Source organism: Panthera tigris, chromosome E2 (genome assembly GCF_018350195.1).
Source record: "Panthera tigris isolate Pti1 chromosome E2, P.tigris_Pti1_mat1.1, whole genome shotgun sequence".
NCBI lineage: Eukaryota > Metazoa > Chordata > Mammalia > Carnivora > Felidae > Panthera > Panthera tigris.
This window is the reverse complement of record NC_056674.1, coordinates 55,116,097-55,143,709: the sequence shown is the minus strand read 5'-3', so window position 1 is coordinate 55,143,709 and position 27,613 is coordinate 55,116,097. Positions and strand designations below refer to the sequence as shown.

General features: G+C 44.2%; 1 protein-coding gene across 1 annotated transcript in view; it reads right to left on the bottom strand.

Annotated features, from left to right (window-relative positions):
• The window catches only part of HSD17B2 (hydroxysteroid 17-beta dehydrogenase 2), a 90,372-nt gene that overhangs the window by 11,457 nt on the left and 51,302 nt on the right, over nt 1–27,613 (bottom strand). Inside the window, exons 3-4 of the mRNA XM_007082889.3 lie at nt 23,511–23,696; nt 946–1,083 (exon numbers count right to left, since the gene is read on the bottom strand). Of these exons, the coding sequence (XP_007082951.2) occupies nt 946–1,083; nt 23,511–23,696 (324 nt within the window). The remainder of the gene's footprint in view (nt 1–945; nt 1,084–23,510; nt 23,697–27,613) is intronic.

The following is a 27,613-nucleotide window of genomic DNA, read 5'->3' as shown; positions in this document are numbered from 1 at the left end:
ATGAGTGTGGGGTGGGGTGTGTGGTTGGCTCAGTCAGTGGAGCATGCGACTCTTGGGCTCAGGGTTGTGAGTTTGAGCCCCACATTGGGTGTCGAGATTACTTAAAAAAATTTTTTTAAATCTTAAAAAAATGAATTAATTTTTAAAATAAAAATAAGGAGCACCGGGCTGGCTCAGTCTGTACAGCATGTAACTCTTGGTCTCAGAGGTTGAAAGTTTGAGCCCCGCATTGGGTGTAGAGATCATTTAGAAATAAAATCTTTAAAGGGGCTCCTGGGGGGCTCAGTCAATTAAGCACCTGATGTCAGCTCAGGTCATGTTCTTGTGGTCCATGAGTTCAAGCCCCGCGTCGGGGTCTGTGCTGATGGCTCAGAGCCTGGAGTCTGCTTCCGATTCTGTTCTCCCTCTCTCTCTCTGCCCCTCCCCCACTCATGCTCTGTCTCTCTCTCTCTCTCTCAAAAATGAATAAAAACATTTAAAAAATTAAAAAAAAGAAAACTATATGACATCAAAACTAAATTCCTTTGTGGAACTGATGCAGGGGAACAACTGTATGCTGAAGAACCTGGCACTTGCCCTTTTATTATTTTTTTTAATGTTTATTTTTATTTTTGAGACAGAGAGTGACAGAGTGTGAATGGGGGAGAAAGACACAGACTCTGAAGCAGGCCCCAGGCTCTGAGCTGTCAGCACAGAGCCCAATGCAGGGGCTTGAACTCACGAATTATGAGACCATGACCTGAGCCAAAGTCAGAAACCCAACCGACTGAGCCCCCCTCCCCTCCCCCCGGGCACCCTGCCCTTTTATTATTAAAAGAGGCCCATCTATCCCAACTCCTCTTTGGCCAACCACTGAGGAGTTTGGTTTGAGCTCTGTCAGAACAAAGGACCCTCAGAATCCCGTCCAGGATGAACGCTGAGGGGCCCCTGAACTGAGACACTTACTTGTTTTGAAGCCTCCAGGCTGGATGACAGAGACTTTAACTCCCCATTTGGAAAGCTCTTGTCTCATGACTGCTGAAAACATGGTCAGAGCTGCCTTGGATGAGCTATAGGCTGCCAGCTTCTCTATTGGGACCCCTCCTGCAGGAGTAATGAGAAAGAAAAAAAATTAGGTCTGAGGTTCTTATCTGTTCATCCACTAAGTATTTAAACAGGACCTACTGCATGCCAGGAACCTGTATGTGTGGTGGCCACAGCAGACAAGGGCCCTCTGTACCCAGATGAGTGCATATTCTTGGTCACAACTGCCCTCTGGCTTCCTTTGCTTCTGCTTCCCTGGCTGCTCCATCACAGTCCAATGACAAGCCATATAAAGTGTAGTCTGTCCCAACGTCTAAGCTAAATGTGATTCAGGTGGGTTAAAGAGGATCTGTCCCAGCCTCTGACCTTCCAGGTTGGCCAACCTCCATTCTGAGGTTCCAGGTGGACATACCTGGGGAAGGGGCACTGGTCAGCCCATTCCAGCACCTGTAGTTGAACAAAGTGGGTCTAATACTTGTCACAACAAAGGGTAATGCACACCATGGGGAACAATGGGACATTTCTGTATGAGGGAGTGAGAAAGGGCTTACTCTAGGGCTGGGTAGATGCTCTTCATGGCACCTGATCCCACTTAGCTCAGAAGCTGGGGAAAACAGCCTGAAACTGGGTCTATCATCGGACCCGATGTTCAGGAGGAGCTATGGAAAGCAGAAGGAAAGGAAGCCAGAGAAGTGGAGTGACCCTAATTGGAATAAAGGTCTCTGCAGGTGTAATTAAAGTGCAGATCTCAAAACGAGACCATCCTGGATCAGGATAGGCCCTAAATTCAAGAATAGCTTTTCTTGTAAGAGACAGAAAAGGAGGAGACACAGGAAAACAGGGGAGCAGACCATGTGGAGATGGAGGCGGAGATTGAAGTGATACGGCCACAAGCCAAGGAATGCCTGGAGCCCCCACAAGCTAGGAGAGTCACAAAGGCATCCTCCCCTAGAGCCTTCTGAGGGAGGAGGCCCCGCCAACACCTTCCTTTCAGACTTCTGGGCTCCAGAACGTGGCAGAACAAGTTCCTTTGGTTGTAAGCCACCTGCAATTGTTACAGCAGCCTTGGAAAAGGAATGCAGATGTGTTCCTGGCATTCGTTACCTGGAGGACGCTGAGAGTGGGAAGGGGTGAAGACGGTGAGGGAGCATAGCACTGAGGGGACCTCATGGGGAACCCAGGGTGGCTGGACATTAGGGCTCTCAGCTTTGGCAAAGGTTTCCCTGGTCAATAAAGCAAGCCCTGGACAAATGGCTAAGCAAGCTCGGATGTAGCCACACAGTGGAATACCACTCAGCCATTACAGGGTTCATTGCGAGGGGGGCGCCTGGGTGGCCCAGTCAGTTAAGCATCTGACTCTTGATTTCGACTCAGGTCATGATCTCACAGTTCATGGGTGTGGAGCATGCTTGGGATTCTCTCTCTCTCCCTCTCTCTCCCCCACCCCCTTCCCCACTCTCTCTCAAAAATAAATTAACATTTAAACAATTTTTTTTAAGTGCCTTAAAAGGAATGAACTTGAGAGGTGCTTGGCTGGCTCAGTCAGTGGAGAATGGGGCTATTGATCTCAGGGTTGTGAGTTTGAGCCCCGTGTTGGGTGTAGAGATTACTTAAAAGTACTGTTTTTCAAATAGAGAGAGTGGGGAGGGGCAGAGGGAGAGAGAGAGACAGAGAGAAAGAGAGGGAGAGAATATTAAGCAGGTTCCACATTGAGCGTGGGTCTCAATTTCACAACGCTGAGATGATGACCTGATCCGAAATCGAGAGTTGGACGTTTAACCACATGAGTCACCCAAGCACCCCAAAAATAAAGTCTTAAAAAAATGGAATGTTGATAGACACAACAGCATGGTTGAGTCTCAAAATAATTATGGTGAATGAAAGAGCCAGACAAAAACCAGTGCGTGCTGTATGATTCATATATTTAAAATTCTAGAAAATGCAAACCAATCTATAGCGATACAGATAGATCAGTGGTTACCTGCAGCAGGTGGGGGAAGGATTAGAAAGGGGGACATGGGGGGCGCCTGGGGGGCGCAGTCGGTTAAGCGTCCGACTTCAGCCAGGTCACGATCTCACGGTCCGTGAGTTCGAGCCCCGCATCAGGCTCTGGGCTGATGGCTCTGGGCTGATGGCTCGGAGCCTGGAGTCTGTTTCCGATTCTTTGTCTCCCTCTCTCTCTGCCCCTCCCCTGTTCATGCTCTGTCTCTCTCTGTCCCAAAAATAAATAAAAAACGTTGAAAAAAAAAATTAAAAAAAAAAAAAAAAGAAAGGGGGACATGGAAACTTTCGGGGATGAAGGACATGTTTACCATCTTGATTGTGGTGATGGTTTCCTGGGTGCATACATATGTCTAAATTTATCAAATTATGTACTTTAAATATGAACGGTTTGTTGTATGTCAATTATATCTCAATTTTTTAAGGGTAGGGAAGGGAAAGAGGGAGGGAGGGAAGGAGAAAGGAAGGAAGGAAGGAAGGAAGGAAGGAAGGAAGGAAGGAAGGAAGGAAGGAAAGAAGGAAGCAAGGGATAGAGGAGGAAGGAAGGAAGGAAGGAAGAAGGAAGGAAGGAAGGAAGGAAGGAAGGAAGGAAGGAAGGGAGGAAGGGAGGAAGGGAGGAAGGGAGGAAGGGAGGAAGGAAGGGAGGGAGGATAGAAGGAAGGAAGGAAAGAAGGAAAGAAGGAAGGAATGGAGGGAGGAGGAAAACACCACCACCTGGCTTCCAGAGACCATAGACATGTCAGTAAATGTCAAAGATGACTTCATGGGTATTTTTCTCTGCCTAAATCCCCCAGGACACTTGCACAACTATCTATGGATGGGTGGAGGACCTCCATCGTTTCCTGCTCTTACCTTTCCAGGCATCCCTGTCCTACCAGCTTTCCCAGCCTTTGGTGATTTCTCACCAAACCAAACATGGGTCCAGTTTTCCACATGTGCTTGTCTTTGTTCTTCTGACTTCAGAACTTTGCAAATGATTCCTCTTCCCTGCCAAAGTCTCTTATTCCTCTGGTCAGGCCTGTTCCATCCATGGGAGAATATCTTCCTAGCCCTGAGTCCTCTTGGCCTGATTCCTACCTCTATCCAAAAGTTAAAGTTTTCAGTGTATCAGAGACCACAAAATATGGCTCATGCTCACATCTAACATTTATTGAAGATCATTTATTAAGAGATACTTAAGTCATCACCTTATGATATGTAGTAGGTAGAACAAACTGTTGTCTGATAGTTTTTCAGCTACCTCTTCCCAGACCACTATAAAACACTGAGCTCATTTCTGCCCACAGGGAAAACATGACTGCGATGACCGTGATCTGGTTTGTTAAAGAGCAATCTCAGTAGAGACATTGGCCATTTCTAGTCATTTAATGAAACCATGCCTTGAATTTGATTGTCTACCCATGATGTGAAAGTCATACAATGCAATTAAAAGGAAAATGAGGGGTGCCTGGGTGGCTCCGTCGGTTAAGCATCCAACTTCAGGTCAGGTCATGATCTTGCAGTTCATGGGTTCGAGTCCTGTGTTGGTGTTTGTACTGACAGCTTGGAGCCCACTTCAGATTCTGTGTCTCCCTCTGTCTCTGCCTCTTCCCCAATCACGTTCTGTCTGTCTGTCTCTCTCTCACTTTCAACAATAAATTTAAAAACACATTTTAAAAAAAGGAAAATGAGATGATAAAATGTATGGAAATGAATACATATAAGTACAGATATAATTGGGCAAATCTGCATAAAACTGGTAAGTTATCATTATCAGTATACTACTTATAATGTTGTACTATAGTTACGAAAAATTTAACCATATATACCCAGGTCAAAGGTACATAAGATCTCTCTCTATTCCTTCTTAAAACTTTGGCTAAATCTATGATAATCTCCATAAAAATTTCAATTAAAAAAGAGCACAGCATCTGCACCCCTGTGTTTATTGTAGCATTATTTACAATGCCCAAGACATGGAAACAATCTAGGTGTCCATTGAAGGATGAATGGATAAAGAAAACGTAGTACATATGTGCAATAGAATATTATTCAACCATTAAAAAGGAAGGAAATCCTGCCATTTGCAACAACATGGATAGACCTTGAGGATCTTGAGGGCTTTGAGGGCATTATGCTAAGTGAAATAAATCAGAAAGAAAAAAGAGATAGTATGTAATCTCCCTTTTAGGTAGAAGCTACAAAAACCAGACTCATAGATATAGGGAACAGGTTGGTGGTTACCAGAGGTGGAGGGTGGGGGTGAAATGGGTGAAGGCAGTCAAAATGTACAAACTTCTAGTTACAACATAAATAAGTTCCAGGGATGTAATGTACAGCATAGTGACGACAGTTAATGATAGTGTATTGTATATTTGAAAATTTGCTAAGAGAGTAAATCTTGAAAGTTCTTATCACAAGAAAAAAAAATGGTATCTCTGTGAGGTGATGGATGGTAACTAACCTTTTGTGGTAATCATTTTGCAATATATACATGTATCAGATCAGGATATTGTGCACCTTAAACTAGTACAATGTTATATGTCAATTATATCTCAAAAAAACTGGGAAGTGGGGAGATGGGGAGAGCATAGGCATTGAGGTAGAGATACCTAGAATAGTTCATGCCAATTATCGTCCTTATTCTTACATGATTATTAAAGCTTTGGTCTGGATCACATAATTCCCTTTTGGGAAATACTCATCCTTACCTCCCTGCTTTTGTAGGAAGGCTATCGATCAATGGTTTTGTCCTTCTTATTGAAAGGGGCAGACTGGGCAGTCCCAATACCCCATTCCCTGGACTTGGAGATTGGGTTGGGGCTGAGCATGTGACCTCAGTTGAGCCAGAGTCCTGATGTAGATGGCAGAAGGGAGATGGCCTTATTGTTTATTCCTGGCTACGTAAGTATGCAATGGTAGAAAACTTGAACCCCCAGGCCACTTTTGCTACCACATCAGAGAAGGTAAGCAAAGGAAACCAGAGCAAGAAGGGGGGGAGCAGGAGTTGGAAGTGGGGGTGTTGAGGGAAATACGGAGTGGAGATGGGGGAGGGTTAGGATGATCCCATCTTAGAACTTAGTTCTATCTAGTCAGTTGGTAAACTAATAAATTCCTTTTCCCTCTTCTGTTTTAGCTACTGTGAAGTTCATCCCTGTCACTTATCCTGGGCAGCTGTATGGCTCAGTTGGTTAAGCATCTGACTCTTGGTTTCCGTTCAGGTCACAGTCTCACAGTTGTGAGATCGAGGCCCAAGTCAGACTGAGCATGAAGCCTGTTTGGAATTCTTTCTCTCTCTCTCCTCCTTTCTCTCTCTCTGCTTCTCCCCCACTCATACTCTCTCTCTCTCTCTCTCTCAAAATATAGTAAATGAACATTAAAAACAAATAAATAGGGGCACCTGAGTGGCTCAATTGGTTAAGCTTCCGACTTCGGGCAGGTCATGATCTCATGGTCTGTGGATTTGAGCCCCGCGTCGGGCCCTGTGCTGACAGCTCAGAGCCTGGAGCCTGCTTCGTATTCTGTGTCTCCACCCCCCCCTTTGGCCCTCCCCTGCTTATGCTCAGTCTCTCTCTGTCTCTCAAAAATAAATAAATTTTAAAGAAAAATTGAAAGAAAGAAAGAAAGAAAGAAAGAAAGAAAGAAAGAAAGAAAGAAAGAAAGAAAGAAAGAAAAAGAAAAAAAGAAAGAAAGAAAGAATCCTAAGGCTTAAGTGATGAAATTTCGATCCAGCATCTGGCATCAAACATTAAACTTAGGTTCCTGTCTTGCTTCAGATAACCGGCTGATGCTTTTTAAAAGTGATTTCTAGTTTCACAAAATTTTAAGAATTCCAGATCCAACGTTTCCATTTACTGGCGAGAAAGGCCAGTTAAAGCAACTTGTTCTAGTTTGCAACCCAGTTTGCAGGGCTAGACCATCCTCACTTCTCCACAATTTTATAGATGAGGGGAGCTTGGCCGGCTTCGAGGCCAGTTAGCAGAGGGGAGCGGTGAAGAGCTGATCTTTGAGCCAACACTGCCTAGGTTCAAATCCCAGCTCTGTCATTGATTAGTAAAATCTATTAAAATTAGGTACATAAAATTTTATGTTTATTTACCTCTTTTTTTTTTAATTTTAAAGTTTATTTATTTATTTTGAGAGATACAGAAACAGCTTGACTACAGGAGGGGCAGAGAGAGAGGGAGAGAGAGAATCCCAAGCATGGTCCATACTGTCTGCACAGAATTCGATGCAGGGCTCAAGCTTACTAAACTGCGAGATGATGACCTGAGCAGAAACTGAAAGTTCAACCCAACTGAACCACGCAAGCACCCTTTATGTTTATGTACCTCTGTCTTTTAATCTGTAAATTAATAATAATGATAGTATATGTATCATAGAGCTGTTGTGAAGGTTGACTATATCAATATATTAGAATAGTGCCGGGCACAAAGTGAGCTCCATACAAGAGTGCTACTCAAGGTTTTCACAATTACCTCAACAGCCCAAAAGGCTCCATTTGTTTGGTGTTTCACAGATTAGTAAGTGCACCTGTTTCAGGATCTCCCACAGTACTTGTGATGTGGTTTTGGAGTGCTGGTGGGGGTCCTGAGCAGAAGGCCAAGAAAGAATTCTTGAGATGTCTTTGGTGCAAAAAGGTGATTTTATTAAAGCATGGAGACAGGAGCTATGGGCAGGCAGAAAGAGCTACACTGGGGTTGTGAAGAGTGACTGATTATATACTATGGAGCTGGGCAGGGGGGCATAAAGGAAAAGGGAGGTTTCCAAAAGGAATTTCATATGATAAAGAGGACTCTTAAGATACTGGAGGCCTTGCGAATTGTAGAGCTAAAGTTATTTTTCCCTTAGTAAGGCATTAACATTAAGACAGTTGGGAGTTTCTTGGAGGAATGTTTTACTCTGCCTATCTCGAATATTTGTCAGTGGGCTCCAGGTTGTAAGGAAATTTAATTTTACCTACATTTTCTTCTTTACTCCCCACGCCAGTGGAGGGGAGGGTGATGTTAGGGCTCCAGGAAATTGACTCTATAGATTTCTAGAGATTGCCTTTTTTTCTTGTAACTCATTAAGACAGTTGCAAAGCAGTGAAGACTCTTGTCTTGCAAGACTGTGATCTCTATCATTTAACCGCTTGTTTTTCCCTGTCCTTTGCTCTTGGGCAGCCAGGAATGCCTGAGGAATGTCACTCAGATCCCTCCTGGTGGGGGGGAGGGTCGCTTGTGGGGTGTTAGCTTGTGCTTTGCTATCAGATTGCCTCTGGCTTCTTCATCACTTGTTTAGTGGGTTCCTAGGACCCACCCTAGAGTTGCTTGCTAACCAGACTGGCTGGCTCCGTCAGGAGGGCATGAGACTCTTGAGTTCGAGCCCCACATTGGGCATGGAGCCTACTTAAAAATAAATAAATAAATAAATAAATAAATAAATAAATAAATAAAAATAAAACCAATCCAAGTGATTATTTTTTTTCGACTACTAAACCTTGAACTGTTACATTAGGGTCTTGGTCACATATTTCTGAATAGGTGCGATCATAGAGATGCACTGTGTAACGGACGGCATGACAGGTGGTAAGAATTCGTCACATCCCCTGTTATCAACCTAAACAGAAAACACACTTGGACCAAAGAGTTAAGACACATTGTGTTTTGTATGGTGTTGCACTCTGTGAAATTGACATTGTTAGACCATTTCTGACCTACCAAATGGCAGTCCTGGAAGGCTCAACTCATAGATGCAACCCTGCAGTTAATGTTTCAAATCAGTACCTGAGATTCCTGGGGGCATCAGATGAAGTAAGTGGAGATGTGCAAAGCTTGCTGTGCAAGAGCCACACAGGGTCTCCCTTCCTGGCCTTATGCACCCCTTCATTGCCTGCCCAGTTAGATTTTTGTAATTTGTTTCATGTTTGTTTATTTTTTAGAGAGGCACACAGAGTACGAGTGGGGAAGGGACAGAGAGAGAGAAAGAGAGAGAGAGGGAGACACAGAATCCAAAGCAGGTTCCAGGCTCCGAGCTGTCAGCACAGAGCCCAATGCGGGGTTCAAACTCACGAACCTCAAGACAGTGACCTGAGCCTAAGTTGGACGCTTAACTGACTGAGCCACCCAGGCACCCGTTGCCCAGTTAGATTCTTAATTTCTGGTTTTCTCTCCTCAGGTGAAAATCCTATTGCCAGAAGGCAGCAAGGCAAGAGGTTGCCACGAACTTGGTAAGTTTATTTCCATTTCTACAGAGGAAACTTGACTTCCAAAGTAGAGGGCTTATCCACCGGGGTACGGGGCACGGGAGAGCTGGTAAGGGATGTGCAACCCTGGGTGTATATGTGGGCTACAGCCTTAATGACCATGCAGAGAACTGATGTAATTCCAAGGAGCTACGTCTTGGAAATTCACATACTCATCCACCAGCTGACATTAAATGAAACCAGAGAGACGAAAATACACTTTGTGTTCGTTTTTAAATTTTGTTTTTTTAATTCCATAACTCAGTAGGCATAGTAGAATCACCTTGGGAACATTAAAACATAATAAAACAAAAAGGAATGCCCAGGCTGTACTCTAGAGCAATGAAATACAAACATTCTGGCTGTGGGATCTGAACATCCATCAGTATTTAAATAAAACACTGCAGGTGATTTTAGTGTGAGGACAGTGCTCTGAGTCAGTGGTTCTCAGACTTTGGGGAGCATCAGAATCACCTCGGGAGCTAATGAAGCACCCTGAGGTCAAGGTCCATCAAGGAGGAAAAAGCCTAAGCTTTTGTGGTGTTCCCCTATTACGCAGGTGAATCTGATTTACTTCCACGACCCCAAGTTTTGAGCACCTCTGTCTCTTGCAGCTAATTGTTTTAGAAGAGTTTTCATACTTGGTAGCCAGTTAGAATTGCCTGGGGAGCTTTAAAAAAAAATCTATTCCTGTCCCCACTCCCATGTGATTTAATTGGTTTGTGGTTCACAGGCTCTGGAATGTTTTAAAGCTCCCCCAGGTGATTCTAATATGCAGACAGGGTTGTTAAACACTTCTAAAGAACATCTCTGAAAATTTTCCATGTCCTCTGGACATGTAAATGCTAATAACAGCTTGCAATCTGGGGGGAAAAAACACCCTATGATTTCTGTTTTGGCTATAGAAGGCTCACATATGATCTCAGAAGATGGATAAGGACCTGGCAGTGTTTATCCCTGATCTATATCTCACAGATGTCAGAGGGGTGGGATATGTTGTGTTTCGGAACTGAAATTAAAGAAATTTTGTAATGCTATGCTGGATGAAGGCAGTTTTTGTGAGCTGTATAAACCTCGGTCAAAATATATTCCTTTCAAGTTACGTTGAGTGAAAGCCAGTCTCAAAAGTTCGCATATTGAATGGTTTCATTTATGTAATATTCTTGAAATAAAGTGATAGAGATGGAGGAGAGCAGATTCATGGTTGTCAGGGTTGGGAATGGGAGTGAGAGAGTGGATGTGGCCATAGAGGGTTATCTTGGGAGATCCTATGGTGATGGAACAGTTCTGTATCTTGATTGCGTTAGGAGTTACAGGAAGCTATATATGTGATACATCTGCACAGACCTATGAGCACACACATAAACGAATGCAGATATAACTGGTGAAATCTCAGTAATTCTGTGCATCGTAGTAATGTCCATTACATGGCTTCGATATTTTTTAAATTTTTTTTAATGTTTGTTCATTTTTGAAAGAGAGAGAGAGCACAAGCAGGGGTGGGGCGGAGAGAGAAGGGGACACAGAATCCGAAGCAGGCTCCAGGCTCTGAGCTGTCAGCACAGAGCCTGACGTGGGGCCCAAACTCACGAACCACGAGATCATGACCTGAGCCGAAGTCGGATGCTCCACCGACTGAGCCACCCAGGTGCCCCACATGGCTTTGATATTTTACTATTGCTATGCAAGATGTTATTAGGGAGGTAAACAGGACTTGTTTGTACACTTCCTTGCAACTTTCTGTGAATCTATAATCCTTTCCAAGTGAAAGTTACAAAATACACACTCCCTTTAAGACATGCTTAACAAGGGAGCCTTACTTACCTCCCAAGTAGGTCTTTGGCTGTACAAAGGCCCATAAAGTCTTCTAAAGTTTTGTAACTGAAACTAAAAATTTAAGTTTTTTGAAGTTTGGCATCGGAGGCCAAGAAAATAAGGCCTAGCCTATGTGAAATCTTAAAAAAATGAGAAAAGCCTCCTGAACAAGCTAGAGCTTTGGAAACATCTGCCAAGCTTGCAACCAAATTTAAAGTGACAATATACCTCTTTCCCACCCCATCCCACACATAACCCCCCTCACAGATGTGGGTAATGTGAAAGTAAAACTTTGCCCTCAGTGCAGCACTTGCTTAGGACACATTAACGTTGAATGTTAGGTTTCCCCACAACAGATTCTAAGTAGCCAATTCTAATAAATGATTCAGTACCTGGGGTGACTTAATACCCGGTCAACAACGGGACTTACTTTAACCAACCACATACAGACCTATGGACTCCTTCCCCCTTCCTAACTGCAAAATTTCTATCCTTAGTGTAGCCACCGTGACTCTAGCATCCCATCCCCCTCCAGAAGATTCCATGTTCCTCTACCCAGTTTGTCTCAGGGAAATATTCAATGACTTTGTTACCTGACAGGTGAATAAACTCAGCATTCATACTGTTGATACTGTTGGTCATGGACTAAAACCAAGGGAGACTTCAAATTACAATTTTAGAGTCTACAGAATTCTAGAGACCTTCTCTCTCTCCCAAGTGTCCTCAGAGAGGGACCCTTCCTGCCTCTCTTGGTGTGGCATACACAATAAGTTCGTAACATTTCCTGAGGTTCTACCAGCCAAATGGCCTCGATGTCCTCTGAGGTCACACAGGACCTCAAAAACTCTTCAGTGCCCCTGGATCAACACAGGGAGATCCTCTCTTTTCTACCAAACACTAGCATATAGTGGGTACGTAGGAATTATGGGAGACAAAGGGTTTTACAAGTGACAGCAGCAGGCAGAAGTATCGCAACCTTTCAGTCTGAGGCTGTATAGGAAGGAAGTCATATTGTGATTTATAATAAGAGATGTATATGGTCTTTGACCCATTTCTAGCACACAGCTCCTAAAATGCTTGGAATTTCCTAAGTGATGACAGCAGCAAAAGTGTCTTGTTATGTTAATGAGGTGACAGGAGCTTGCCTAAAGGTGGGGACTGGTTGCTGAAGGAACCAACAGCTCCATTAGAGGGGCAGAACCTTCCCTCCTTTCCCAATCCCCCAGCTACCGGGCTAGGGGCTGGAGACTGATGGCCAGAAAACTTAATTAATTGTGCCTAGGTAATGAAGCCTCCATAAACACCCAAAAGGAGGTTTGGAAAGCTTCCAGGTGGTGAACACATAACACACAGATTCAGAGAGCATGGAGGCTCCCTGGCCTTTTCCTATGCTGTGTCCTATGTATCTCTTCATCTAACTGGTGATGCATAGCCTTTAATGTTCTGTGTAATAAACTGGTAATCTAGTAAGTAAGCAGGTTTCCTGGGTTCTGTGAGCAGCCCTAGCAAATTAATTGAACCCAAGGAGAAGGTCGTTGGAACCTCTCTTCTACAGCTGGCGGGTCCAGAGGCACAGGTGACAATCTGGCATCTGAAGTGGGGGTGGGGGTGGGGGACAGTCTTACAGGACTGAGCCCTTAACCTTTGGGATCTGATGTTCTTTCCAGGTAGATATTGTCAGAATTAAGTTGAATTATAGGACAATCCACAGTAGAACTGGGTATAGGATGACACTCCTTTATTTATTTATTTATTTATTTATTTATTTTTAACGTTTATTTATTTTTGAGACAGAGCATGAACGGGGGAGGGTCAGAGAGAGAGAGGGAGACACAGAATCTGAAACAGGCTCCAGGCCCCGAGCTATCAGCACAGAGCCCGACGCGGGGCTTGAACTCACGAACCGCAAGATCATGACCTGAGCCAAAGTCGGACGCTTAACCGACTGAGCCACCCAGGCGCCCCGAGGATGACACTCCTTTATACGGCGTGAAAAAGAAAAACCATAGGCCCCAAATGAAGTCGCTTATGCTAGGCCACATCACCAACAGGAGGCTTAATACCTAAAACAACTGTAGTTTCAACTTCCTCCAGACATGTAGTCTTACCTGGGTCAGTCGAGGGTTTTCTCATCAGCACCAGTGAGGTAATCTGTCACATACCCTCCCCACCACCCCCAAAGGAAGATGAAGTCATGATAAGACCCTCTAACCCCTTAGGGAAAGTGAATTTACCAGAGGCAATCCTTTCTTTTCTTTTGCTAATAATCTCCATATCCCACCCTCCTTCCTATAAAAACCTTCCGTTTTATGCAACTCCTCAGAGCTCCCCTTTACATGATAGATAGGGTTCCCCCTAATTCATGAATCAGTTAATAGAGCTACTTAGCCTTTGAAATTCGCTTTGTTGAATTTTTGTTCTTTGTTAAAGAACAGGGTTCTGGGGTCCCATGCTGACACAAACTATCTCATTCTCTAATACCTTCCTAAAACAGAACTCACTTGACCTTTTCTCAGGAGAATGTAATGAGGACTCCCAGCCAGGGTCTCCCTCCTCCAAGGTGATCTGGAGTCAACTCAGGCAACAAACTCCATTCCTTTATTGAGTTCTTTCAAGCTGGAAACACAGACCAGGCACATGGTCCCAGGGGAGGCAGGTTTGCTAATCTCCTTGAGGCCTGGTTAGCAGAAATTTGACACTAATAGTATCTGGTGGCTCCCTTGTAATCTGACAGTCTCCGGGGATGTGACAAACTATTTGAGTATCAAAGTCTGGGATGTTGTCACTCCAAGTGTGGTTGGGAACCAACCGCCGCTGAGAATCTTTAGAAGGACAAATCCTCAGATCCCACTCGAGCTAGGGCTATTGAATCAGAAATCTTGGGGGTGGGCACAGAATTTTCTTCCTTATTGTGGTAAAATACATACAACCTAAAATTCACCATTTAGCCATTTTAAGGTATACAATTCAGTGGCATTTAGTACATTCACAATATCATGTAAGCATCACTGCTGTCTAGCTCCATACCATTTGCATCACACCCAAAGCAAGCCCCCTCCATCCCTTAAGTTGTCCCCTCTCATTCCCTTTCCTCCTCCTCACCCCCCCCCCCCGGCCCCAATGCTAATATGCTTTCCATCTTTCTGGATTTGCCTCTTCGGAGCATTTCAGATAAATAGGATCATCCAATACATGGCCTTTTGTGTCTGGCTTCTGTCCCCATAATCTTTTCAAGGTTCATCCATTCTGTACCATGTATCAGTTCTTCATTCATTTTTATGTATTAATAATATTCCAGTGTATGGATAGATGACATTTTGCTTATCATTTCAACAACATTTGGGTTGTTTCCACCTCTCCCAATATGAATAATGAATGCTACGAACATCCGTGTACAAGTTTTTGTTTGAACACCTGTTTCCTGTTCTCTTTAGTATATACGTAGGACTGGAGTTGCTGGCTCATATGTAATTCTATGTGAAACTTGTTAAGGAACCACCAAATGTTTTCCACAGAGGCCGGGCCATTTTACATTCCCGTCAGCAACTCATGAGGGTTCCGGTGTCGGCACCTCCTTGTCATCAAGTGTTGGTTCTGGGTTTTTATTTTGTTTTGTTTTTTATAGCCATCATAGTGGGCATGAAATGCCGTCTCACTATAGTTTTGATTTCCTGCCGTTGTTTTGAAGTAGCCTTCCTGGTGATTCTAATGCATGTGAAATTTGAAAAAGTTGTCCAGGGACCAGGAGCTTCCACTCAGGAACTAGTTTCTGAAATGCAGGCTCTTAGACCGGTTAGGGTCACTCAGTCAAATTCTGCATTTTTTAAAAGTTTATTTATTTATTATTTTGAGAGATAGAGAGCACGCGCACACACTTGGGCACAAATGGGGGAAGGGGAGAGAGAAGGTCCCAAGAAGGCTCTGCACTGTCAGTATGAAGCCTGATGCGGAGCTCGAACTCACAAACCTTGAGATGACCTGAACTGAAGTCAGAGTATTAACCCACTGAGCCACCCAGGTGCCCCAAATTCTGCATTTTAATAAGATCTCCAGGTAATCAAGACACACACACACTGGTGTCTGGGAAGTGTTGGTGAAGGAAACATCCCTAAATTGCTGACATTTCCTGGTCATCATTTAAATCTTCTCGAGTCAGGGCCTGTGTTTTTAATGCCCCATTTGTCTAATATATTCTTGTTGGACAGTCTGGAAAAGTCAGAGGAACGTAGACCTTGGAGTCAAAGAAGCAAACCCAGTTTTCAACCCTGACTCCAACACTCACCAGCTGGTTGATCCAGGCTAGTGTACGTGATCTAGAAAAGGAATTAATATCTGCACCCGGCACACTTTAGAATTAAGATTTTAGGCATGTGTAAGCATCTAATACAACTCAGCACAGAGAAGGTCACTGAGTCTGGTTCTACCTCCTCCCCTTGCCCAACATTAACCCTGGTTATTTTGTGAGAGTTTTAGGGAAGCAGATCTCAGCTGTGACCTCCTCTCACATCACTGAGCAGCTGTTTCCTTAAGGCAGGCACCTGGCAAGAAGTTCAGGCTTGATCCCATAGTCAACTTTGCTGGACTAAGTATGACCTTGCTCGAGGCTGGAACTCTGCAGGACACCTATAATTTATCGACTTGTAAGAACCTCTTGGGCCACTTACTTTGATGAAAAGTAATTTTAATGCATTTTAAATAGCTCAATGGGGTGGGCAACTATTACTTTCTCTCAGTAGAGAGGTCCTGCTTTTACTAGTGTGCTTTCTATGCACCTGTAGCTGGGCTAAGCACTCAGAATGCACAAATGCATTGAAATCTACAGCCAAGACCAGAGGTTCTCTACTGGGGGCAATTTTGCACACGTGTGCACTCGCGCACACATGTACACATGCTCCCCTCCTGCCCTCCCCCCGCCCCATGTGGCAACATCTGAAGAGTTGTCATCACCGGAGGTGGGTGCTGCTTGCATCTACTGGGTCGAGAACACAGACGCTGCTAAATATCCCGCAGGACATCAGACAGTCCTACACAGAAAGAATTCGCCTCCCCTCAAATACCAATAATACTGAGGCTGAGATATGTTGCCCCAGACTCAGGCATCACCCAAGAAACATGCTGCATCACTCTGTTGTGGACCGATGATAAAATCGACTCAGACTCGTAGAAAAGTGGGGTGACCAGTCTGCAATTACCCAGCAAGTAAATAGAAGAGCAGGATGCAAACCACAACTGGCTGAACATCCCTGGGGTCGGAGTTGTTGTATAAGGTTTGTTTTCAACCGTTCTTCTTCAAGCATAGCCTGCAACTGTTTACTCTGCAATTTAAGGGCAAAACTGGCCAGAAAAGGCTCTCAGAACTCTCAAACAAAGATTTTTCAACTGCCCTTTGTACAATCAATCAGAGCTGCCTCCCAATTCCTCTAATACTTGGTTAAATATTTATCCAACTGCCTTGCAGGGATTAAAGAGCTATTCTGTTTCTGTGAGAGGGATGATAAACACGATTACAGGGTTAGGTTTCTCCTAGAGCAGGTGTGGTCGGATGTGGAAGTAATGACCTGTGGGGGTGATGTGTCCCCGGGGGCCAGTGTGTGACAGGCAGCGGGCCGGATGGAAGGTAACTCAGTGTCACAGTCAGGGGTGGCGATGCCAGTGGCTGTCAGGATAAAAAGCCCTTTACAGGCACAACCACGGCCAGCCTCAGAGAGGCCCCTCAAGTCTGCCACCTGTCCGGTGCGAGGCTGCTGCTTAAGCGCGTGTCCCTGCATATCGCCTTAGCAGGGCCCTCAGAAGAAGTGGTTATTCTTATCCCCAAAGTCCCATGAGGAAGCTGCAGCCCAGAGATTCAGGACTTTGTTCTGGGTCACTAAGTTGTCGGTGGTAAAGACAGTTTCCAAACCTGGGTAGTTTGTCTCCATTCTAGGAGGCTGGCTTCCTCTTCCTTTTGAAACCTGATTCTATCTGCAGAGCTATGTGGTATCTCTTGCACCCCTTCTGTTTCTTGTTCTTTCTTTGGGGATGGGAGATGAGGGAGAGGAGGGTGTATTCACCACGTGGTGGACTCTTCCCCGATCTCCTGGAAAAGATGTTAAAGAAGCTGTGTTTCCTCCCTACCCCAGTCCTATAACTTCCCATCCATAGGAGTGGATTTAGATGTAGAATGGGGCACCTGAGTGGCTCCAGTCAGTTAAGCATCTGACTCTCGGTTTTGGCTCAGGTCATGATCTCATGGTTCGTGGGTTTGAGCCCAGCGTCAGGCTCTGTGCTGACAGTATGGAACCTGCTTGGGATTCCGTCTCCCTGTCTCTCTGCCCCTCTCCCTCTCTGCCCTCCCCCACTCACACTCTTGTTCTCTCTCTCTCAAAATAAATAAATAAACACTAGATGTAGGTTTTGTTGACCTTATTCCCACCTGGGAACGGGGGTAAGGTTGGTGTGAGAATATAGTAGTGGGGTTAACAGGAAGAGGAAAATGGTGGAGGTGATAGCTTTGGGACAAGCTCTTGAGGTTCTTGGCCTTGTGGTTGGCATGGTGGTAACACATGAGAACCAGCTGAATCACTAGGGGAGGCTGTGGCTTGGTGAATCAATGTGGAGCCAAAGTTCAAATTCCAGTTCTAACTGGAGGGCCAGTCACATAACTCTTCTGAACCTCAGTTTTCACAACTCCAAAATGGGGATACTAATACTTGGCAGAGTTCTTGGGATCATAGATCTGATAGTACCCAACAAATGCTTGAAGTATAATGAATGCTTCATAAGAGCTGTTGATATTTATTTGCTATCTACTCTATGCCAGGCACTGTTCTGAGTACTTTAACATTAGTTCTAAAGGTACTTAACGGTCATAACTATCCTGTGAGGTAGGTTCAATTATTATCCTCATTAACACCACTTTAGAAGATTAAAAAAAAAATCAAAAGTGCAGAGAGTTTAACCGACTTACCCAAGGTCGTGGAAAGTGATAGAGCTAACTCTCACACAGAGTTTTCTTTTTTTTTTTTTTAATTTTTTTTTAACGTTTATTTATTTTTGAGACAGAGAGAGACAGAGCATGAATGGGGGAGGGTCAGAGAGAGGGAGACACAGAATCCGAAACAGGCTCCAGGCTCTGAGCTGTCAGCACAGAGCCCGACGCGGGGCTTCAACTCACGGACCGCGAGATCATGACCTGAGCTGAAGTCGGCCGCCCAACCGACTGAGCCACCCAGGTGCCCCTCACACAGAGTTTTCAGTGTGCACACAAACACTTGAAGGTTCAATGCAATGTTACGCACTATAGCAAAAAGTGGGAACAACCCAATGTCCATCAACTCATAAATGGATAAACAAAATGTGGTCTACCCATACAGTGGGAAATTACTCAGCTTTAGAAAGGAATGGAGTTCAGGGGCAACCTGTGCCTGGCTGGCTTGGTTAGAGGAGCATGAGATTCTTCATCTCTGGGTTGTGACTTAGAGCCCCACCTTGAGTATAGACGTTACTTAAAAATAAAATCTAAATAAATAGATAAATAAATAGGAATGGAGTTCTGATGCATGCTACAACATGGATGAACCTTAAAACTATGAGGAAAGAGAGAGCAGGGGAGCTCCGGCCTGCTGAAATTCTTTGGAAGGAGAACAGAGCATTTATAAGTGTTTCCGTTAAAATGAGTCTTGTTGTATAGGGTATAGTCCTTTCTTCCATCTTTGCACAAAATCTTTAATGAAATCTGTTCTGAAGATCTGAGCCAATCTGAAGTTGGCTTTGCTTTGGGGGGAATGCAATAAAATGCTGTGTCAACTCAACATGGTATGAAGGATGAGGAGTGAAAGCTGTCCACAGGGCCCTGGGTTGCAGAAGGGTGGAAGGAACGGGTATTCAGGTTCAGAGAAAAGTAAAATGTTTGGAATAGGAAATTAGGTACATGTGCTAAGTTGTTAATCAGAAATAATTAAAGTTTGACATATAGAAAGAGCCAAACTGGGATTGTAAAACGTGCACTTATCACTGCGGCGAGAATTGGTGCCTTGTTGCTTAAACTGAATGAAATGTTGACAGTTCTTCAGGAGTTTCTACCGCAATACTGGAATTGAACATATTGGCCAAATAAAGTGGAAATTAAACAAACAAACAAACAAACGAAAAAGAATTAATGCCTTGCTAGGAAGGATGTCTGTCTGGGAGTTAAAACTAATGAGAGATATCCTCCAGGAGTGCTTGGGAGGCCTGGGGCAGAGTGAGCCTTGAAATGGAAAGCCTATGTTGGGTGTTAGAAAGAAGGTCAGGGGCGCCTGGGTGGCTCAGTCGATTAAGCAGCCGACTTCGGCTCAGGTCATGATCTCGCGGTCTGTGAGTTTGAGCCCCGCGTCGGGCTCTGTGCTGACAGCTCAGAGCCTGGAGCTTGTTTCATATTCTGTGTCTCCCTCTCTCTGACCCTCCCCCGTTCATGCTCTGTCTCTCTCTGTCTCAAAAATAAATAAACGTTAAAAAAATTAAAAAAAAAAAAAAAAAAAAGAAAGAAGGTCAGCCCTACAGTCTCCCCCTTCACCACCACCACAGCCCCCTCTCCCCGGCTAGGGTGGGAAAGGCAGTGGAGAAGTGTCAATGGACCTCCATCCATCTTTGAAGAGACTGGATGGGCCCAGAGGTATTTCACCTGATATCAACCCAGGTATACTTTCCTACTGCTTCTAACGGCAAATTCCCGCAAACCTAGTGGCTTAAACAATAAAAATGTATTAGCTTACAGTTTCGAAAGTCAGAGGTTTCACTGGGCTAAAATGAAGGTGTCAACAAGTCTGTGTTCCTCTGGAGTCTCCAAGGGAGAATCATCAGTTCCTCTGACTTTTGCCACTTCTAGAAGCCTCCTGCATTCCTTGGCCTCTGGTCCCTTCCTCCACCTCTGACTGTGACTCTCCTGCTTCCCCCTTGTAAGGACCCTTGTGTCTGAACCATCTAGATAATGCAGGATAATCTTGGCATTTCTAGCTCTTTTACTCAATCATACCTGCAAGGGCCCCTTTGCCAGGTAAAGTCACATATTCCAGGTTCCAGGAATTAGGATGTGCATGCATTTGAGGAACGATTATTCTTCTTTTCTCTTAATATTTGTTTATTTTTTAGAGAGAGAGAGAGAGACAGAGTGCAAGCAGGGGAGGGGCGGAGAGAGAGAGGGAGACACAGAATCCCAAGCAGGCTCCAGACTCTGAGCTGTCAGCACAGAAATCGACGTGGGGCTTGAAGCCACGAACCGCGAGATCATGACCTGAGCCAAAGTTGGATGCTTACCCAACTGATCCACCTACGTACCAAACTAGTTACCTACTCATACCAGCCTGAGACACTTTATTTGGGGTTATTTGCTATGCTGCACTGGATTACTGGAACAGAGTTATCAATTCCAGCCCAGCCCCTCCTGGCTGATGTAAACTTCCATGATAAATCTACCCAGTGAAATTCTTGTCATGCAGAAGGTGGCACGGATACCAGGCTCATGACAACCTGATGGGCCAGGGCTACAGTGAGCTCCTTTGGAGAACATTCATTAGTGACTGATTCCCTATCTCTCTCTCTCTCCATGACTCCTACTTCAAAATGAGAAAAAGACCAGGAAGGAATTCCTAGATAAGCACGTTTTCCAAAATTGCTTTTATATTAACTTTGCCAAGAGACGCATCAAATTGACATCACATTGGATGCTAATTTCAATGGATTGGTTGGTTACATATTGTGTTTTATACTTGCTTTGACTCTCCTGATCCTGTCTTACATTCTAGCTCCTTACCCCCCTGCTCAAAATATTTTCCATTGTTTTGTAAAACTCTTGTCAGCCAAATGCAAGGGATTTCCTTATTTTGTTTTCTGCTGCATTTCTCTGCTCTTCCTCACTGGAGGAAACTACAAGCATCATTTAAGAGTTTTGCTCCTATCTTTTTACAAACACATGCCCTATGAGGTACATATGCTTGCCATCTGTTTTGATTTCTTGCCACTGCCTTAACAACTTTATAAAATACCTTAGGTGTCTTCCGTGTCCTACAGATGAACTTCATTCTAGAGTTTCTTTGGGACATAAGGATTTAAAGCTGAATGTGATGAAGTAAGACTCCATACATCTTGGTGACTGATTGGATGGGAGAAAGGAGGGAAAGGCAAAGGGAGAAACAAATAAAAGAAAGCTCAGGGACATCTGGGTAGGCCCATCGGTTAAGCATCTGACTCTTGATTTTGGCTCTGGGCATAATCTCATGTTTTGTGAGTTCAAGCCCCACACCAGGCTCTGTACTAACAGTGCAGGGCCTGCTTGAAATTCTCTCTCTGCCCCTCTCCTGCTCTCTCTCTCTCTCTCTCTCTCTCTCAAAATAAATAAATAAACTTTAAAAAAAAAAAAAAGAAAAGAAATCTCAAAGCTCTGAAATTTTAAAGACCAGGAGAAAAACCAAAAGAAGGGCAGAAAACTTTGAATTGCCGATGACAACTTTGGTTTCAGATGTGTTGACTTGGCGATGATGGTAAGATGACAGAATGGAAATAGTAAGGCTAGATGTAAAGAATTTGCACATCCACCGTAAGAATAAGACTGAAGGTATTGTGATTTATTTTTTTTTTAACACTCAAGTGTCCCTCCAATGGAAACAGAAGAGAGTACGAAGCCTTGGTTTAGAAAAAGCATTAGAAGCCAAGTTGAAGATGCAGGAACAGGCATGTTCTGTATTGTAAACTCTTCATTCCCTCATTCATCCATCCATTTTTCATTCATTCTCACACTTGGATTTCTTCATTTATTAGTTGAGATCCTACATGCCAGACCCTGTGCCCATAGCAGGTAGTGTGCCTATTAGTGATAACTAAAGTACAGTCTTAATGACTGAGCTGCTCAAAGTTGAAGGCAAAGAGAGAAAAGAGCAAAGTTTGTCAGTGTGCCAAGAAGCAGGCAATGATCAGTTATTTCAGTAAATATTTGTTTAATGAGTGAGGCAAGGAGTGTGTGGGAATTTTTCAGAGGTACCAGGCTGTGCCAGGGAGCTGAAAAAGGTGAGGTTTCCACAGAGGTAAAAATTTTGAAGGCTAAGTTCAGAAGAAAGATAAGGCTGAAATGTTGCAAATGTGTTTTCCCAGGATTTGTTCACTTAGCAAGGTAGCAAGAAATTGGAACTATTTCAGGATTCTCATACAAGTTAAAATATAATACTCATTTCTGTTAACCACCTTAGCCTTTCTTTCCCCATTCTCTTTCTCCTCCCTCTCTCCTTCTTGTTGTTCCTCCCTTCTTTGCTTCCTTTCTCCTCAGACCAATCACCAACTTAGTAACCCACATTCACGTAGTTAAGTTCAAGGAAGTTGCTGAGTTAAAGGTAGGAAGGAAATATGATGAACAGTGATCATTGCCTAGTCTATACAAAGAACCTCACCCCAAAAACCAAATAAATGAAATAAAATAACTAGTGGATCCTTCATTTAAAAAAAATAATCTTGTTTGGAACCAACTGATCAAACAGTGAAGAGTAGTGGTGTTCCTCTATTTGAAGGCAGGATCCTAAAATCCAAGCCCCCACCCCCTTGGCTTCCCTTTCACTCGTGCAGTGGCCCGAAAGACAACCCCATGGACGTTCCCAAAGCCAAGTCAGGATCTAAGGAACCCCAGTTTGAAAATGCCTGTTCTAGGCGCCTGGGTGGCTCAGTTGGTTTAGTGTTGAGCTCTTGATCTCAGCTCCGGTCTCAGTCTCAGGGTCATGAGTTCAACCCCTGTGTTGGGCTCTGAGCTGAGTGTGGAGCCTACTTTAAAAAAAAAAAAGGGGGGGGGGAGAAAGAAAGAGAAAGAAAGAAAGAAAGAAAGAAAGAAAGAAAGAAAGAGGAAGAAGGAAAGAAGAGAAGGAAAGGAAAGGAAAGAAAATGCCTGTCCTAGAAGAAAGGATGTGATATCACATACATGGGCTTGTTTATGAAAGGGAGTTTGTTAAACCCTGGACTCAAGTTGTTGACTATCTGTTCTTTGAAATGGAAAAAAAGTGAGTCATCAAATGTCACACCCTGGCCCAACTGCCTTGAGATTGCAAAATATTGGGAAGGATCTTATGGAAAACACCATTGGGCAGCCAACAGAGATGTGGAGCTCCATCAGTGCCAACAGTGGGGACGTTCACCTACTCATCTTACAAATGTGCCCAGTTCAAAACAGATTACGAGGAACTGTATGCGGGATTTCCTGTCCAAATCTAGGAAGCTTATGTGTTATGAAGATATGTAAAACCTAAATCCCCAGTAATGAGTAGATGACGTAAGAGGTAAGCGTTTGTACATGAAAGGATTTGAAAGGGAAGGTTTTATTGTATTAAGATGAACGGTAAACATACAATTTGACTAATCTCGACCCAGCCCTGCAGAAGCCTGTCCTGCTTTCTTCTTTGGTCCACAAAGAATGCAACAAGCCACATCTTGCACAACAGGCACCGTATAACCTTGTGGGGAAAGGCCAACTCACCTGCCATGCTGCTGATGTTCACCAGCCTCCCCTTGGATTTCCTAAGAAGAGGCAAAAATGCCTTTGTGACCTCCACGGCCCCAAAGAAGTTCACGGCCATGCATTGTTTGTAGTTAGTCATGGGAATGAGCTCCCCATCCGCTGGTAAGCCAATGATCCCAGCATTGTTGACCACAGCCCACAGTCCTGAGGACAGAAAGGAATGAGTTTGATGTCTCATGATGCTGGAGAGCAGGAGGATTTTTAACACTTAAAGCTCCAGAGTCTAAAAGTCCCCTTTCAGGTTTGGGATCCAGGTAGATCACTCAAACTCAGACCTCAGTCTCCTCGAATACCTAAAACCACCTCCTTTGGGGTGGGGGCGGGGGGGTTGTGTAGTGAGTAGATTTGAAATATTAAGCAATGTATTTTTGGAGGTATTTCCTTCTCCTTCTAACACTTTCCTACATCCAAGCAGCTAGATATTTGCTGTATCCGCAGAGGGAAGCAGCAGCAAGGGGGATAGTAATAAGGGCCTACCTCATGTTTCTCCCTCAAAGTAGTGGTAGAGACAGTAGAACATCCTTAGGACCATGCGGGATGATATAGAAGCCTGTCTTCCCTTTTCCCTGAACTAGAAGAGATCCCCTAATCCAGGGAAATGAGACAGCTAGAGAAGTGTCAAGAGCTAAGAAGATGGCAGAATCTCTGAGCCCTAGTCCCTTCCCCACCCAGCCTAATCCTATTGATTGCATCAGAATCACCCAGAGGGCTTGTACAAACAGACCGCTGGGCCCACCTCCAGGGAATCCCATTTGGGGGTGTCTGGGATGGAGCTTGAGAATCTCCATTTCTAACGACCTCCCAGGTGGTGCTGATGCAGGTCCGGACCACACTTGGAGAAGCCCTGTTCCCAAGTGGTGGTTTGCAACCTTGACTGCACATTAGGATCACCTGGGGGTGGGGGGAGCACTTTTTAAAACCCCAGTGTCCAGCCACATCCCAGCCAATTACATCAGAAATTCTGGGATAGGGAAGAGAAGGGGCCCTGACACTGATAGTTTCAAAAATTCCCCTGGGGATTCCAATGTACAAGCAAGCTTGGGAACCACTGCCCTAAATGGTGGGAAAGAGGTAATCCAAAAAGTCCAAATGTCTTTTAGGAGGTGGGCTCTATAGCAGAAGTGAGTGACCTGGTTCCTCTTTACCTGGGAGAAACAGAGATGACAGAACCTGGGGTATGTTTATTCTCTGAGTTCCCTGAGGCCCAGCCTGGTTTACAACAGTGGCTCTCAAGATGTGGTCCAGCACAAATGGGAACTTGTTAGAAATGCAGATTCTGGAACCCCACTTCAGCCCTGCTAGATCAGAAGCTAGCAAGCAGAAGTTGTTGTTGAAGCTCAGCTTCTGGTGACAGACCATACCGTCCAAGTGATCTCAAGTGTGAGAACCTGTGTTACGGAGAGAAGTCGAAGGAGCCTCAGAGACACAAATGGCAGGAAGTCCAGCCCTAATGGTGCTTTTTGGATGGCACCAAGAGGTAAGTGGCAGCCAACCTGTGCAAGGACTGGAAAGATTGTCGGACGCCTCAGCAGGGGTCAGCGTGAAGCATTGACAATCAAAGAAGAAATGTCTCCTCCCCAGGAATTTAGAAGCTACCCTGGGGAAACGAGGTGAAGTTCCAATTGAAATGGTTTTTGCCACATGGCAGAGAGATGGCTCAAATACAGAGTTGAGTCGCAGAAAATAATGCTACATTTCTCACACACCTGAGCTGGGGGTCTGATATTTATACACAGTCATGATTGGGAGCCCTAATTGAGATGATGCCTGACGTAGTAAGAGCTCAACAGCTATTATGAGGATGGTGATGGTGGAGGGGACGCCTCTGCTGAATTCATTCAGCCTGATGTACACCTTGGACAGGCAACATGCAGCAGCTTGAGAAGGCACTAGAATTGGGGTCGCCAAACTTTTTCTAAAAAAGGCCAGATAGTGAACAGTTCTGTGTGAGCACTACTGTTTCAGCTATGCTATAGGGTAAGAGCAGACGCAGACTTCATCTGTAAATGAATGGGAGCAGGGCCACCCTAAAGCTGCATTTATGGACATTGACATTTGAATTCCATATCATTTTCATTTGTCAAAATAATCTTCTTCTGATTTTTTCAACCATTTAAAACTATAAAAACCTTCCTTAGCTCAGAGGCTGTACAAAAACAGGTGGCAGATCTATATAATGTTCTTTAAATGACAAAGTTAGAGAACAGATTTGTGATCGCCAGGAGTGACAGATGAGAATATGGCTCTAAAAACGTGGCATGAGAGAGCCTGGTGGTGATAGAATAGTTCTGTGTTTTGATTGTGATGCTCTTGTACAAAGCTACACACGCATGTGCGCGCGTGCACACACACATGCTTATATGTATAGCTGGTGAAATATAAGCTCTGTGGCTTACACCAATGCCAATTTCCTGGTTTTGATATTGTACTGTAGTTATGTAAGATGTTAACACTGGGAGAGGCTTGGCAAAACACACACAGGCTCTGCCTGACATTTATTTGCAACTTCCTATGAATCTACAATTTTTTCAAAATAAAATATAAAACAAAACAGAACAGGGCCATAGTTTGCCAACTCCTGCCATAGAATTTTAAGATGGCTGATAAGCCCACTATACCTATGGGTCGTATTAACTTTAAAATAAGTAATATTTACTTATATAATAATGTGCTGTGTAGGAACACAGCACAGTGACAGCTCTCTTACAGGAGCTGACATTTTCTCGTTTGTCTACAGGTCCCAGAGGGTTCTTCAGGAAACCTCCTTCTTGGTGATTTTAAATTCTGTGTTTCACTGCTTCACTTCCTCTTTGAGTCGAGAGGCTGAGGTTGAGAGAGACCTCAAGGAAAGCGGACAGAAGGCATATTGATAATTCTGCCTCAGAAGAGGGTGGCTCTCCAGAATTCTGGCCACAAAATAGCATGGACTTGCTCATTGGGAAGTGTGTTCCCCCACACCCCTTCAAGCATCCTTGGATGCTGGTGTAGTATTTCCATATCTATAGCCCATTGCTTTATCCTTCAGTATGGTTAATACTGCCCCTCTGGGCCTCACTAGAGGGGTCTGTATCGAATATCTTATTGAATAAGACACCATGAAGTCCCTTTCTTAAGAGGGACAAGCTCAAATCTCTGAGACCACAAAAGAGCAGGCCAGGAAGACTACTTTTCTAGAAAACTACCACACATTGCTAAACTTGCTGAAAATTAATCCCTAATAACAAAAAGTCTATTTTTCTTTCCTCCTCTCACTTCTTAGATGTTTGCTGAATATTTATTATATGCCAGGGACTGTGCTTAGTGTTGAATGAATGGAAAACAGGAGCCCGTACTGAATGCCTTCCTCATGTCAGGGACTCTTCTAAGTGCTTCTTATATAACTACATCTTCAACAGCCAAATGAAGCAGATAATATTACTCTTTTTATGCTGAAAATGTCAGCAGTAAAGAGGATATAAGCTGCAAGTGCTTGAGGCCTCCACGCAAAGCCCCAACGTGAAGCCAACCAGGGAGAGAGCAGGGTAAGAAACAGAGACTGAGCCCTGATGACATTGTTTAAGGATCCAACACGCCTGAAGCTAACCTGTCATTTCAATTACGCACATACATTCCTTTATACGTTAGCAATTTCAACCTGGGTTTGTGCCACTGGCGTCTGAACGAATCCTCCCGGGAACATGGTTGTGATTCTCAAGGAACCTGGTGGTGAGGAGCAGGAGATGGACAGATATTTATAATCAGTAATGCAGGTGTATGCAAGGTATAACAAGTGAGCGTCCAGAAGAGAGAGTGAGTGGTGTCCCTTGGATCAACAGGAAGATCATGCGCGAGATGTTATGTTTGAGCCAGGCCTCCTGTGGGAGTAGAGTCTGCAGTTGGACAAATCAAGAGTCTTAGAAAAAGGGAGTAGAGGCAAGAGGGAAATTTTTGGTAAGAGGAAGCTGCATGTACAAAGATATGGCACATTTCACATATTCTACTCTGGAAACTGATCAGAATTTACCGAGTGGGCCAATAGGTATTACAGATTAAGGGTTTGTCAGCGGCCATTATCCTGAGAG